General features: G+C 37.2%; 1 protein-coding gene across 2 annotated transcripts in view; it reads left to right on the top strand.

The window, feature by feature from the left end:
• The window catches only part of MCU (mitochondrial calcium uniporter), a 201,913-nt gene that overhangs the window by 174,459 nt on the left and 14,521 nt on the right, over positions 1–12,933 (top strand). For both annotated transcript variants that reach the window (XM_023509571.1, XM_003783570.1), the window contains exons 5-6: positions 8,318–8,478; positions 10,202–10,405. In XM_023509571.1, coding sequence (XP_023365339.1) covers positions 8,318–8,478; positions 10,202–10,405 — 365 coding nt within the window. The remainder of the gene's footprint in view (positions 1–8,317; positions 8,479–10,201; positions 10,406–12,933) is intronic.

Raw genomic sequence — 12,933 nt, 5'->3', positions numbered from 1 at the left:
TATAAAAGATCAGAGCAGAATTAAATAAAATTAAAACAAAAGAAATACAAAGGATTTGAGAAGATAAAATCAATAGACCACTTAGCTACATTAACCAACAAAAGAATGGAGAGGACTTAAATAAGCATAATCAGAAATGAAAACAGAATCATTACAATTAATACCACAGAAATACAAAACATCATCCAAGACTACTTCTGCAAACACAGACTAGAAAATCTAGAGGAAATGAATAAATTCCTAGAAAAACACAACCTCACCAGCTTGAATCAGGAAGAAGTAGAACTCATGAACAGACCAATAAAGAGTAGCAAGATTTAATCAGTAACAAAAAATTTCCCAGCTAAGAAAAGCCCAGGACCAGATGGATTCACATCTGAATTCTACCAGACCTACAGAGAACTGGTACCAGTGCTACTGAAGTTGTTCCCAAAATATCACGAATGAGAGAATCCTCCTAAGTCATCCAACGAAGCTAATATAACATTGATACCAAAGCCAGGAAAGGACCCAACAAAAAAAAAACTACATACCAATAGTCTTGATGAACATAGATGCAAAAATTCTTAATGAAATACTAGTAAGCCCAAAGCACATCAAAAAGGTATTGAATTTCATCTCAGGGATACTGGATGGTTCAACATTCACAAATCAGTAAATGTTATACACCATGTAAATCAGAATGAAAAACAGAAGCCATATGATTATCTCAGTAGACACAGCAAAAGGATTCAACAAAATCAAATATCCCTTCATGATAAAAACCCTCAACAAACTAGGCATAGAAGGAATATACTTTAATATAATAAACTCATATACAGTAAACCAACAGCCAAGATCATAGTGAATGGGGCAAAGTTGAAAACATTCCTCATAAGACCTGGAGCAGGATGAGTATGTATACTTTCACCACTCCTATTCAGCATAGGACTGGAAGTCTGTGCCAAGAGAAAGTAATAAAGGGTATCCAAATTAGAAAAGAGGAAGTCAAACCATCCCTGTTTACTGACAATGTGATCTTACGCCTGGAAAACCCTAAAGATTCCTGAAATTGATAAATGAATTCAGTAAAGCCTCAGGTTACAAAATCAATGTACACACATCAGTAGCATTTCTATAATAACAGCCAAGCTAAGAAGAAAATCAAGAACTCAGTCTCATACAATAATTGCAAAAAGTAAAATAAAACTCCTTGAAATAACCAAAGTGGTAAATGATCTCTAAAGGGGAGTTATGAAACACTGATGAAAGAAATGATAGATGACAAAAACAAGTAGAAAAGCATCCTATGCTCATGAATTGGAAGAATTGTTATTGTTAAAATGTCCATGTTGCCCAGAGTGATTTACAGATTCAGTGCAATTCCTATCAAAATACCAACATCATTTTTCACAGAATTAAAAAACACAACCCTAAAATTCTGTAAAACCAGAAAAGAGCACAAATAGCCAAAGCAATCCTAAGCAAAAAGAACAGATCTGAAGGCATCATATTACTTGACTTTAAACTTACAAGGTAGTAGTAACCAAAACAGCATGGGACTGGTATAAAAGCAGACACATAGACAATAGAACAGAATAGAGAACCCAGAAATAAAGCCAAGTACCCACAACCAATTGATCTTTGACCAAGACAAAACCTACACTGGAGAAAGGACACCCTATTCAATAAATGGTCCTGGGAAAATTGGATAGCCTCATACAGAAGAATGAAACTGAATCCATATCTCACTAGCCTCAGGAATTAACTCAAGATAGCTTAAAAGTGTAATTATTAGAAGAAAACCTAGGAAAAACCATCCTTGACATTGGCCTATGGTTAAAAAAAAAAAAAATTATGACTAAGATCCCAAAAGCAAATCCAACAAAAACACAAATAAATAAATAGGACTTAATTAAACTAAAAAGCCTCTGCACAGCAAAAGAAATAATCATCAGAATAAATAGCCTATAGAATGGGAGAAAATATTCACAAGCTAATCATCCTACAAAGGACTAATGTACAGAATCCATAAGGAACTAAAATCAGCAAGAAAAAAATCAACAACCTCATTAAAAAGTGAGACGTGGACATTTTTCAAAAGAAGAGGAGAAAATGCCATCAAATATATGAAAAAAGTTCAACATCGCTAATCATCAGAGCAATGCAGATTAAAACCATGATAACATACCACCCTCGTCTTTAATAATGACCAGTATTAAAAAGTCAAAAAGCGAACAATGCTTGCACAAATGTAGCAATAAGGGAATGCTTGTGTGCTGTTGGTGGGAATGTATAAATACTCAGGCCGTGGAATACTTTTCAGCCATGAAAAAGAATGTAATGACATCTTTTGCAGCAACTTGGATAGAACTGGAGCCATTAGCTTGAGTGAAAGTAACACAGGAACAAAAAAAAAAACAAATACTGCATGGTATCAGTTATAAGTGAGAACTAAGCAGTGGTTATGCGTCGTCATACAGAGTGACATAGTAGGTATTGGAGACACAGAAGGGGGAGGTGGGAAGGGGTGCAGATGGAAAACTACCTACTGGGTACAAGGTATACTAGCAGTCCCCAACCTTTTTGACACCAGGGACCAATTCTATGAAAGACAATTTTTCCGTCGACAGGGCAATGAAGGGAGTGGAGAAATGGTTTCGGGATGATTCACACACATTACATCCCACCTGAGATCATCAGGCATTAGATTCTGATCAGGAACACACAACCTAGATCCCTCACATGCACAGTTTACAGTAGTAGTGTTTCTGTTCCTATGAGAGTCTAATGCCACCGCTGATCTGGCAGGAGGCAGAGTTCAGGCGGTGATGCCAGTGATGGGGAGCAGCTGTAAATACAGATGAAGCTTCCCTCGTTCACCCACTGCTCACCTCCTCCTAACAGGCTGCAGGCCAGTACCTGTCTGTGACCCAGGGTTTGGGGACCACAGATATACGTTATTCAGATGACAGGTAAACTAAAAGCCTGGACTTCTCCATGACACAATTTGTCCATGGAATAAAAAAAATTGTTTCCCCTAAATCTATTAAAATTTTTAAGAATTAAGAAAAATTATTTTGTAAATAAATTTATATTTTCATGTATTAAAAAGTCTAATAAATTTTTCATATTTATAAATTTGAAATTATAACTTATATTTTAATATAGTTGTCTACTATATTAGTAACTTCTAAAAGTTGACAAATACAGGCTAGGTGCCTATAATCCTAGCACTCTGGGAGGCCAAAGTGGAGGGATCACTTGAGCTCAGGAGTTCAAGACCAGCCTGAGCAAAGCAAGACCCCCGTCTCTACTGAAAACAGAAAAATGAGCCAGGAGTCGTGGCAGGTGCCTGTAGTCCCAGCAACTCAGAAGGCTGAGCCAGGAGGGTTGCTTCAGCCCAAGAGTTTGAGGTTGCTGTGAGCTAGGCTGAGGTGACATGTCTTAATGGCAAGGCTACTTGCAAGCTCCGTCAAATTCTTTTGGTGACCGTAGCTGTTTATAGTTGGGGTCCTCTCTAACACTGCAGAGTGAAAGGAATAACCATTTTCACAATAAGATGATTTTGTAATTTAGTCTAAATATAGAATAGAGGGAAGACTACAGAAAGGAACACAAAAAAGCCTTTTATCCTGATCCATGTTGACGTAATAATTAACTACCTTTGTCTTGGAGAAGGCAGTTTACCCTATTTTGCTGGTGGTTATACGTTTTTGTACCAAGGAGAATCATTTTGATTGGCACCACTAATCCCTTTTCTCCATTTATCTATTCAGGGGATATTGGATATCTTGCTTCTTTCTTTTTTATTTATTTATTTATTTATTTTCTTTTTTATTGAATGGTAACTGTGTACATTAATGCACTTCTGGGGTACAGTGTAGTGTTTTCACACACAATCTGAAACACTTCCAACAAACTGGTCATGTCATTTTCTTAGTTATTGTGTTAAAATGTTCATATTCTACTCTTAGAAAGATTCACTTGTACCCTTGTAAGATAAACCACTCTTGCTTCTTTCTTGATGTTATAAATGATTTGAGATGAGAGGTTGAACAACCAAACCAAACACCACCTATAATGGTTGCCTCATTAGAGACCCAAAGAGCCCAAATCCTTTCTGAAGCATTTTTGTAGTTGAAAAGAATTTTCGTTACCCATATGTGCACATCTCCCCAGGTTGTCTATACCTTTATTATCTTGAAATTGATAGCACTTGCAGAAACATTAATAAAAACTCACCTGCATTTTTAGTGAAGCATACAGTAATTGTCCCAAAGCGGTGGTGCGAAGCCTCTAGGAAACTTATGTGCATATTTTCCCATCTCCTATAACTTCATCTCCAAATTTGTGAGCAGATTTTTTAGGGCCAACAGTTTGGGATTAAGCAAAGTAAAGCTTAGTCCCTTGAGTCTACCAGGGCTTTTCTGATGTGTAATTAGAAAGATAACAACTATACATTCAGCCAGGTCTAGAATCGGACATCTGTGAGGTCTCCTGTGATTTGTATCATTTTGTAGTCTTTTCACTGATGTCATAAGGCATTGTGGTTGCAAATTAATTTCTAAAATGTGTTTAGACTAGCCCATACATTCACAGGGTCACCTCCCAAAATCTAAATGACTCTTCTGCATCAGCAAATGCTGTTTGTAGTTTCTTGCCCTTTACCAAGCCAGTCTACACATTCAAAAGCAAATATGAGTGTTAAATAATAGCATATAACACATACTGTTTATATCAGTCAGGGCTCATTTGGGGAAGCAGAACCATGTGAATATTATGGAATAAACTATTTGTTGTAGGAGTAAGACCTTGTACAATTGTAGGCGAAGCTGATGAAATAAGAGTCTGAAATGGCAAGCTTGGAGGATCAGAGAATGGTCACTAATTCTGAAGCAGTGGCACAGATGGACAAATCAAAGCTTACCAGGGAACCTGGAAACCCAGGAACATCACGTTGTTAGGACAAGACTACAGAGGAGGGCTGGTAGAGAAATCCTGACAACAGTGTTGCCAAAGAGAACTTTCTGTGATGCAGAAATTTTTTTTATTTCTGCACTATCTAATCTGGTAACCATTGGATCTGGTAATCTGGATCTAATGATCCACCTGCCTCAGCTTCCCAGAGTGCTGGGATGACAGGTGTGATTACCTGGGGCTATTGTGCACTTGAAATGTTAATGTGACTGAAGACCTGAATTTTTAATTTAATTTTAATTAATTTAAATTATTATAGCAATATGGGGGGGGTACAGAAATGTTGATCAAGGGATATAAAATTTCAGTTAGGAAGAATAAGTTCAAGAGATCTATTGGACAATATGGTAACTATAGTCAATAACAATGTATTGATTATGTTCTTGAAAATTGATGAGTAAATCTTTTTTTTTTCTGGCAACAAAGTCTCACTTTGTCACCCTGGGTAGAGGGCTGTGACATCATAGCTCACAGCAACCTCAAACTCTTGGACACAAGTGATCCTCTTGCCTCAGTCTCCCAAGTAGCTGGGATTATAGGTACCCACCACAATGCCTGGCTATTTTTAGAGACAGGCATCTCACTGTTGCCCAGGCTGGTCTCAAATTCCTGAGCTCTAATGATCCACCTGCCTCGGCCTCCCAGAATGCTGGGATTACAGGCATAAGCCACTGCACCCAGCCTTTGTTGAGTAGATTTTAAGTGTTTTCACCACAAAAATATAACTGATAACTATATAACTGATATATCAATATACTATAACTATATATAACTGATATATCAATTAGTTTGATTTATCTATTCCATAATTTATACATATTTTAAAACAACATGTACATAATAAATATATACATTTTTTATTTGTCAATTTAAAATAATAATTAGTTAAAGATAAATCAGTAGCAACATGTGGCCGATGGCTACCATATTGGACAGAGCAGCTTCAGAAGGCTGTGTCTGGTTGTGGGCTTGCATTTGCTGTTAATCAACAGAAGTGACAATTGAGAAAAAGAGCCATACATAGATCAGAGGAGAGTGGGCACAGCTGATATCTGCAGGGACCTCTACATCTATGTCACTATTAACCACAGTCACCTTCAGAGAATAAAGGTTTCTGCTTCACTGCCACCTTCCAAAATCTCATTTGGTTAACTCTAATTCAGAACAATACCAGGAAGGATATTCTGGGCAGCATAATTCCAGGTTAGCAGATTGACAAGGTATAAAACCATTAAACAAACTGTTTTTCTTACCTAATGGTATATTGTGAAGATCTTAACACACTGTAAAGGATTCCTCATTATTTTAGGTGGCACCCGTAGCTCAGTAGGTAGGGCGCCAGCCACATACACAGAAGCTGGCGGGTTCGAACCCAGCCCAGACCTGCTAAACAACAATGACAACTGCAACAAAAAAATAGCCAACTGGCTCAGCACCTGTAGCCCTTTTCTGCTCCTTACTCTACTAGCTCTGTGGTTACGGTGCCAGCCACATACACCTAGGTGGCAGGCTCAAACCTGGCAAACAACTGCAACCAAAAAGTAGTCAGGTGTTGTGGTGGGTGCCTGTAGTCCAAGCTAATTGGGAGGCTGAGGCAAGAGAATTGCTTAAGCCCAAGAGTTGGAGGTTGCTATGAGAAGGTTTTATTAACCTTAGACAATTTATACCTACCTAAGGAATTACCTTTTTGAAAGAGGACTGAGCTTGCAGGAGAAATATGAATATTGACATAGTAGAAGCATTATAATGTAGCTCCCAGCCTGGAGGTCTGGAGATATGAACTCTGTCCCTTCTTCTGACAGTCTGGACAAAGTGCTTCAGCCTTCTAGAGCGCAGCTTCTTCTGGAACTTGGGAAACTTTAAAGCTATATGCTAATGTGCGTTGCAGCTTTGGAATGACACTGTTGCCATAGATTACTTCTGACATTCCCAGTACTCCTCCTTTTATCCGTTTCCATTAGTCCAGCACACATTTACCGAGGCACGCAAGGTACCAGCTAGGTGCTATATCCCATTTTAGTATGTCCACTCTTCTCTAATCCGATTTGCTACCCCTATTTGAATTTTTCCATTAATTGAATTTCTGTGGTACCTGAACTAAAGGATATCCTTGAAGAATATTTGAAATATTTGATTAATTCTGACTGTGCCTCATTTTGATTTATAAGAGGGCTCACCGTATGCTGTACCTAGTAAAATGTCACTTTTAAAGCACATAAGATTCTAAAACAAAAACTTTATTTGCGTTGCTTTTTTAAAAGAAAAAATTTCTCTGACAGCTGAGATCAAAGTTTTCATTAGAGTCTCAAAACTACCCACAGTAGAGGATGTTGAATCAAAGAATATAATCTTTTACTCTTTTGATCATTCCCATAACTTCATGCCCTTAGAGCATGATTTTGAGGCCCAGACAGCTATTCTCTGTCTTCCCTCAATAGGAATGAATAAAAGTTGGTGTCCTAGGGGTGATGTGTATGAGGGTTAAGGTTGTTAGAGTGATGATATTTTTATTGTATTTACCTTGTACTTGCAAATTTGAAATAACTGCACATTTTTCCCTTAGGAGTTAATAAAGGGAAAAAAATAATTAAAATGGCAGGACAGATAAATTATAGATTAGCATTTTAATAAGCAAGATAATCAGATTGATTCTAAATCTCTCTCTCTACTAGTTTTCCTTAATTTTTTTGTCCCTATCTGCTAAAGATTATTATTATTTGTATTCTTTTTCTTTTTCTTTTTTTTTTTTTTTGTTTGAGACAAAAAACTTTCACCCTAGGTAGAGTGCTGTGGCATCACAGCTCACAGCAATCTCCAACTCCTGGGCTTAAGTGATTCTCTTGCCTCAGCCTCCCAAGTAGCTGGGACTACAGGCGCCCACCACAATGCCCAGCTATTTTTGGTTGTAGTTGTTATTGTTGTTTGGTGGGCCCGGGCTGGATTCAAACCCACCAGCTCTGGTGTATGTGGCTGGTGCCTTAGCCATTTGAGCTACAGGTACTGAGCCTGTATCATCTTTCTTAATGTTTACCTTAATCACAGCTTCATTTATAGCATTTAGACTTCCAAGAATTTAATGGTGAAATATTTAAAAATGTTCAAGCAACCTAAGTAAGAATTTACTTTCTAAATCTGTGGACAACTCTCTTTAAAAAAGAGCTATCTTAATGTATACATGATCTATGTGTTTATGATTTAATAAAAAAAAAAGAGCTATCACTTTCCCTCAGCTTAACACTGAAGGCGGGATACCTATAGTGGGTGAATTTGCCTTGTTCTTATTGTCTAATAGTCTCAGGAATAGCAAGTCTCCATTTAAGGCATACATTTTTTTTTAATATAATCCCTTTTTTTTCAGACCTCTTAAGCCACGAAAATGCAGCAACGCTGAATGATGTAAAGACCCTGGTCCAGCAGCTATACACCACACTGTGCATTGAGCAGCACCAGTTAAACAAGGAGAGGGAGCTTATCGAAAGATTAGAGGATCTCAAAGAGCAGCTGGCTCCCCTGGAAAAGGTGAAAATTCAATTCCCAGATTTTTCTCATCACCTCTTTTTTTTCCAGAGCATACATGTTTCTGTGTTTTCTTCTAAGTTTTATGCCATTGAGTCATGTCAATCTTAGTCCACTAAGTTATGAGACTAAACTGTAAAGTTCTAATTAAAGCTAAGAAAAGACTTAAAAAGGAATAGTTTGGAGCCTTAGTAATGGATTTAGATTAATATAATATACTGCCCTGGGAAGGAAAAATGAAGGTTGATTCCATTTTGATTGGGAGATGAAGGCAATAATGAGATTAATTCTTACGCATTGCCAAATGCCTAATAATAAAACCCGTGTCTGTTATAAATAATAAATAATTAATTAAATAAATAGAATTGCCCTTAACCAGATTTACTACCTTTAAAATAAGACTTGGAATAATTGCTGATCAGGAAAGGTTCCTTAGTGTAGAAGATAACGATTTTAGCCAAGTTAAACAATGAACATTATTATCAGCCCTCTGTATCCATGGATTCTACAACTGCAGATCCAACCAACCTGGGATGGAAAACATTTAGGGGAAAAGACTAACTTAAAAAAAGAAAAAGCAATAAAAAATAATACAAATTTAAAAACCAATACAATATAACAACTGTTTACATAGTATTTACATTGTATTATATGTAATCTAGAGATGATTTAAAGCATATGGGAGGATATGCATAGGTTATATGCAACACTGTACCATTTTATATAGGACCTTGAGCATTTATGGATTTTGATGTCGCTGGAGGTCTTAGAACCAGTCCCACACAGACACCAAGGGATGACTTCCCATCAAATATTATGCACCTATTAAAAATGAGTATGTTAGATCTAATGTGCCATCGAAAATATTCATGAGATATTATGAAAAGTAAATTATAAATCTGTGCAAACTATAATGTAATTTTAAATGTGTTATGCACAAAGGTATACTCATTTATATATTTGTATATAAATATTTATATATACATATATACACACACACAAAGGAAAAAATCGGAAAGAATATATTCCAAAATGCTGAAAGAAGTAGGATTATGATTGACTTTTCTTCTTTATGCTTTTCTGAATGTTCACAATGAACGTATCTTACCTTTTTCAATGATGCAATTTTTCCATTTTAAGAAATTAGATTGTAAGGATTAAAGAGAAGAGCAAACACTCTGAATGTTACTCATTTTCTGAATTTATAAAAATAATTATCATTATTTATCAAGTATTTCCTGTGGGCCATGAATTATGCTAAGTGTTTCACGTGTATTCTTTTATCCTTGGAACAACTTTATAATGAATCCAGAGTTCATGTTCTGCCCATAGTATATTGTTTAAGTTAAAAACTAACAATATCTTAAATCTTACATACAACAATGAGAAAATATTGGTATGTTTATATTTTCCTCTTCCAGAGAAGGTGATCTTGTGGTTGGGTGCAGAGCTGTCGGAACTGAGTTGCTCACTCCCATATTTTCAGCCACTTCTAGGGTGAAACGTAAAATAAATGACCCCCAAATCAGTTATTTCTCTAAGATATGTTTTTCAGTGAAAACTGCAGATCAGACACCATTTAGGAAGACAAACTATATTTACTAGAATTGAGACTAAGTTTTGTCTTGATTATGAGCTCTGCTTCTTTAGTGAACACAGAACACTCGAAGATTTTTAAATTGGTTCTCTGTCAAAACGTCTTACATGGATCGTGTGTGCCCAACAGATCCGAATTGAGATTAGCAGAAAAGCTGAGAAGAGGACCACTTTGGTGCTATGGGGTGGCCTTGCCTACATGGCCACACAGTTTGGCATTTTGGCCCGGCTTACCTGGTGGGAATATTCCTGGGACATCATGGAGCCAGTCACCTACTTCATCACTTATGGAAGTGCCATGGCAATGTATGCATATTTTGTAATTACACGCCAGGTAAGAAATCTTCACGTAACTTTTGATGAGATCAAGTGTTAGTTGTCAAAGCAGTTCTCTTTTCTCTCATGTTTAAGTATTCACTTATCCTTTACACATACACACACACGCCTGTGCACATATGTGCTAGTTACATGGGAAACTGAACGTTTTGAGACAGACCATGTCCATTATTTTACTTCTAAGAAACACAGTCAATAGCATCCTTTCTGATTCACCCATGCAACTTTGAGCTTGCTCAGCTTATCCAGTGTTACTGGGAGGGCTTCATTTGTTTCTGTCTAAGCAGATTTTACATTTTCTGATTTTTGTGTCTCTCAAAACTTTTTTTTTTTTTTTTGAGACAGAGCCTCAAGCTGTCCCCCTGGGTAGAGTGCTATGGCATCACAGCTCACAGCAACCTCCAACTCCTGGGCTCAAGCAAGTCTCCTGCCTCAGCCTCCCAAGTAGCTGGGACTACAGGCGCCCGCCACAATGCCCAGCTATTTTTTGGTTGCAGCCGTCATTGTTATTTGGTGGCCCAGGCTGGATTCGAACTCACCACCTTAGGTGTATGTGGCTGGTGCCTTAGCCACTTGAGCCACAGCCACTTGAGCCACAGGAGCTGAGCCTCTCAAAACTTTTGTAATGACCCATATATACTTCAGGCACCAGTCTAGGTGCTAAATCTAGCCTCATCAAGTTTATAAGCTCTTAAGAAAGGCATATAAATATTAAATTCAGAAAAATATACTGTAATAAGGTGTGGAATAAGGGGGCCAAGGGGAAAAGTGGTCAGCTGTAGAATAACTTGTTCACCTATGTTGGCTTGGCTTTTTGTGTGCTATGTAATAATGTAATAGTTGTATGAAGAAAGATCCATGCTTTTTATTTTCATTGAGTTAGAATGGAGAGCTGGTGATAACTAGTCAAATACTTAAATCCTGAATTTCTAAGTAGGTTGAAAGGATAGGCGTTTTATTGTTTTTTATTTCATGGAAGAGAAGTGAAAATCACTTTATACCCTTGGCTTATTCCTTTTTTTAATTGATACATAGTAATTGTACATTTAGGGGATAAATGTGATATTTTGATACATGTATGCATAATGTACTGTGTAATGTCCAAATCAAAGTAATTGGCATGTCTTTTGCTTCAAACATTTATCATTTATTTATGTTGGAAATATTTAATTTTTTTTTTAGCTATTTTGAAATATACCAACAATTATTATTAAGTCTAGTTACTCTCTTGTGCTGTGAACACTAAATCTTATTCTTCCTGTATAACTATAATTTTGAATCATTAACTCATCTCTGCGGGGACCGCTGTTCTACTCTCTACCTCTATGGGACAAATTCTACAGGATTAACATTGTTAGCTCCCACATGAGTGACAGCATGCCACGTTTGTCTTTCTGTGCCTGGTTTATTTCACTTGACATAATGGCCTCTGGTTTTAACTGTGTTGTGGCAAATGTCAGGATTTCATTCTTTTTTGTAGTTGCATAGTATGGCATTGTGTATATATATGCCACATTTTCTTTTCTTTTCTTTTCTTTTTTTTTTGAGACAGAGTCTCAGTGTTGCCCTTGGTAGAGTGCTGTGCCATCACAACTCACAGCAACCTCTCAAGCTCTTGGGCTTAAGCGATTCTCTTGCCTCAGCCTCCCAAGTAGCTAGGACTACAGGTGCCCTCCACAACCCCCAGCTATTTTTTTGTTATTGTTGTTTAGCAGGCCCTAGCCGGGTTTGAACCCACCAGCCCTAGTGCATGTGGCCAGCACCCTAACCACTAAAAGTGTCATGGCATCTTAGCTCACAGCAACCGCAAACTCTTGGACTCAAGTCATCCTCTTGCCTCAGCCTCCCAAGTAACTGAAACTATAGGCCCCCACCAGAACACCAGGGTTTTTCTAGAGACAGGGTCTCGCTCTTGCTCAGGCTGGTCTCTCACCACTGAGCTGTGGTGATCCACCTGCCTCACCTCCCAGAGTGCTAGGATTATAAGCGTGAGCCATCTTGCTGGCTATTCATTCATTTGTTGATGGACACTTAAGTCGATAACATATCTTGGTGATTGTGACTTGTGTTGCAATAACATGAGAGTGCAGACATGTCTTTGATGTACTAATTTCCTTTCCTTTGCATATTTATACCCACTAGTGTGATTTCTGGGTCACATGGTATTTCTATTTTTAGTGTTTTGAGGAACTTTGATACTGTTTTCTATAATGGCTGTAATAATTTACATTACCACCAACAGTATATACAAGTTCCCCATTCTTCACATCCTTGCCAGCATTTGTTATGTGGTCTTTTTTATTATAGCCGTTTTAACTGTGTTTTGATTTGTATTTCTCTAATGATTAGTGATGGTGAGAATATTTTCATATACCTGTTGACCTTTTGTGTGTCTTCTTTTGGGAAACATCTATTCAGATCATTTGCCCATTTTTTAATTAAGTAATTTGTTTTCTTGAGTTGAAATTCCTTCTGTTTTCTGAGTATTAGTCCCTTGTGGGATAAATAGTTTGCAGATATTTTCAC

This window comes from Otolemur garnettii, unplaced genomic scaffold (assembly GCF_000181295.1).
Source record: "Otolemur garnettii isolate 467f Iridium unplaced genomic scaffold, OtoGar3 scaffold00008, whole genome shotgun sequence".
Classification (NCBI taxonomy): Eukaryota; Metazoa; Chordata; class Mammalia; order Primates; family Galagidae; genus Otolemur; species Otolemur garnettii.
The sequence above is the reverse complement of the archived record's forward strand: the minus strand, read 5'-3'. Positions and strand labels throughout refer to the sequence as shown.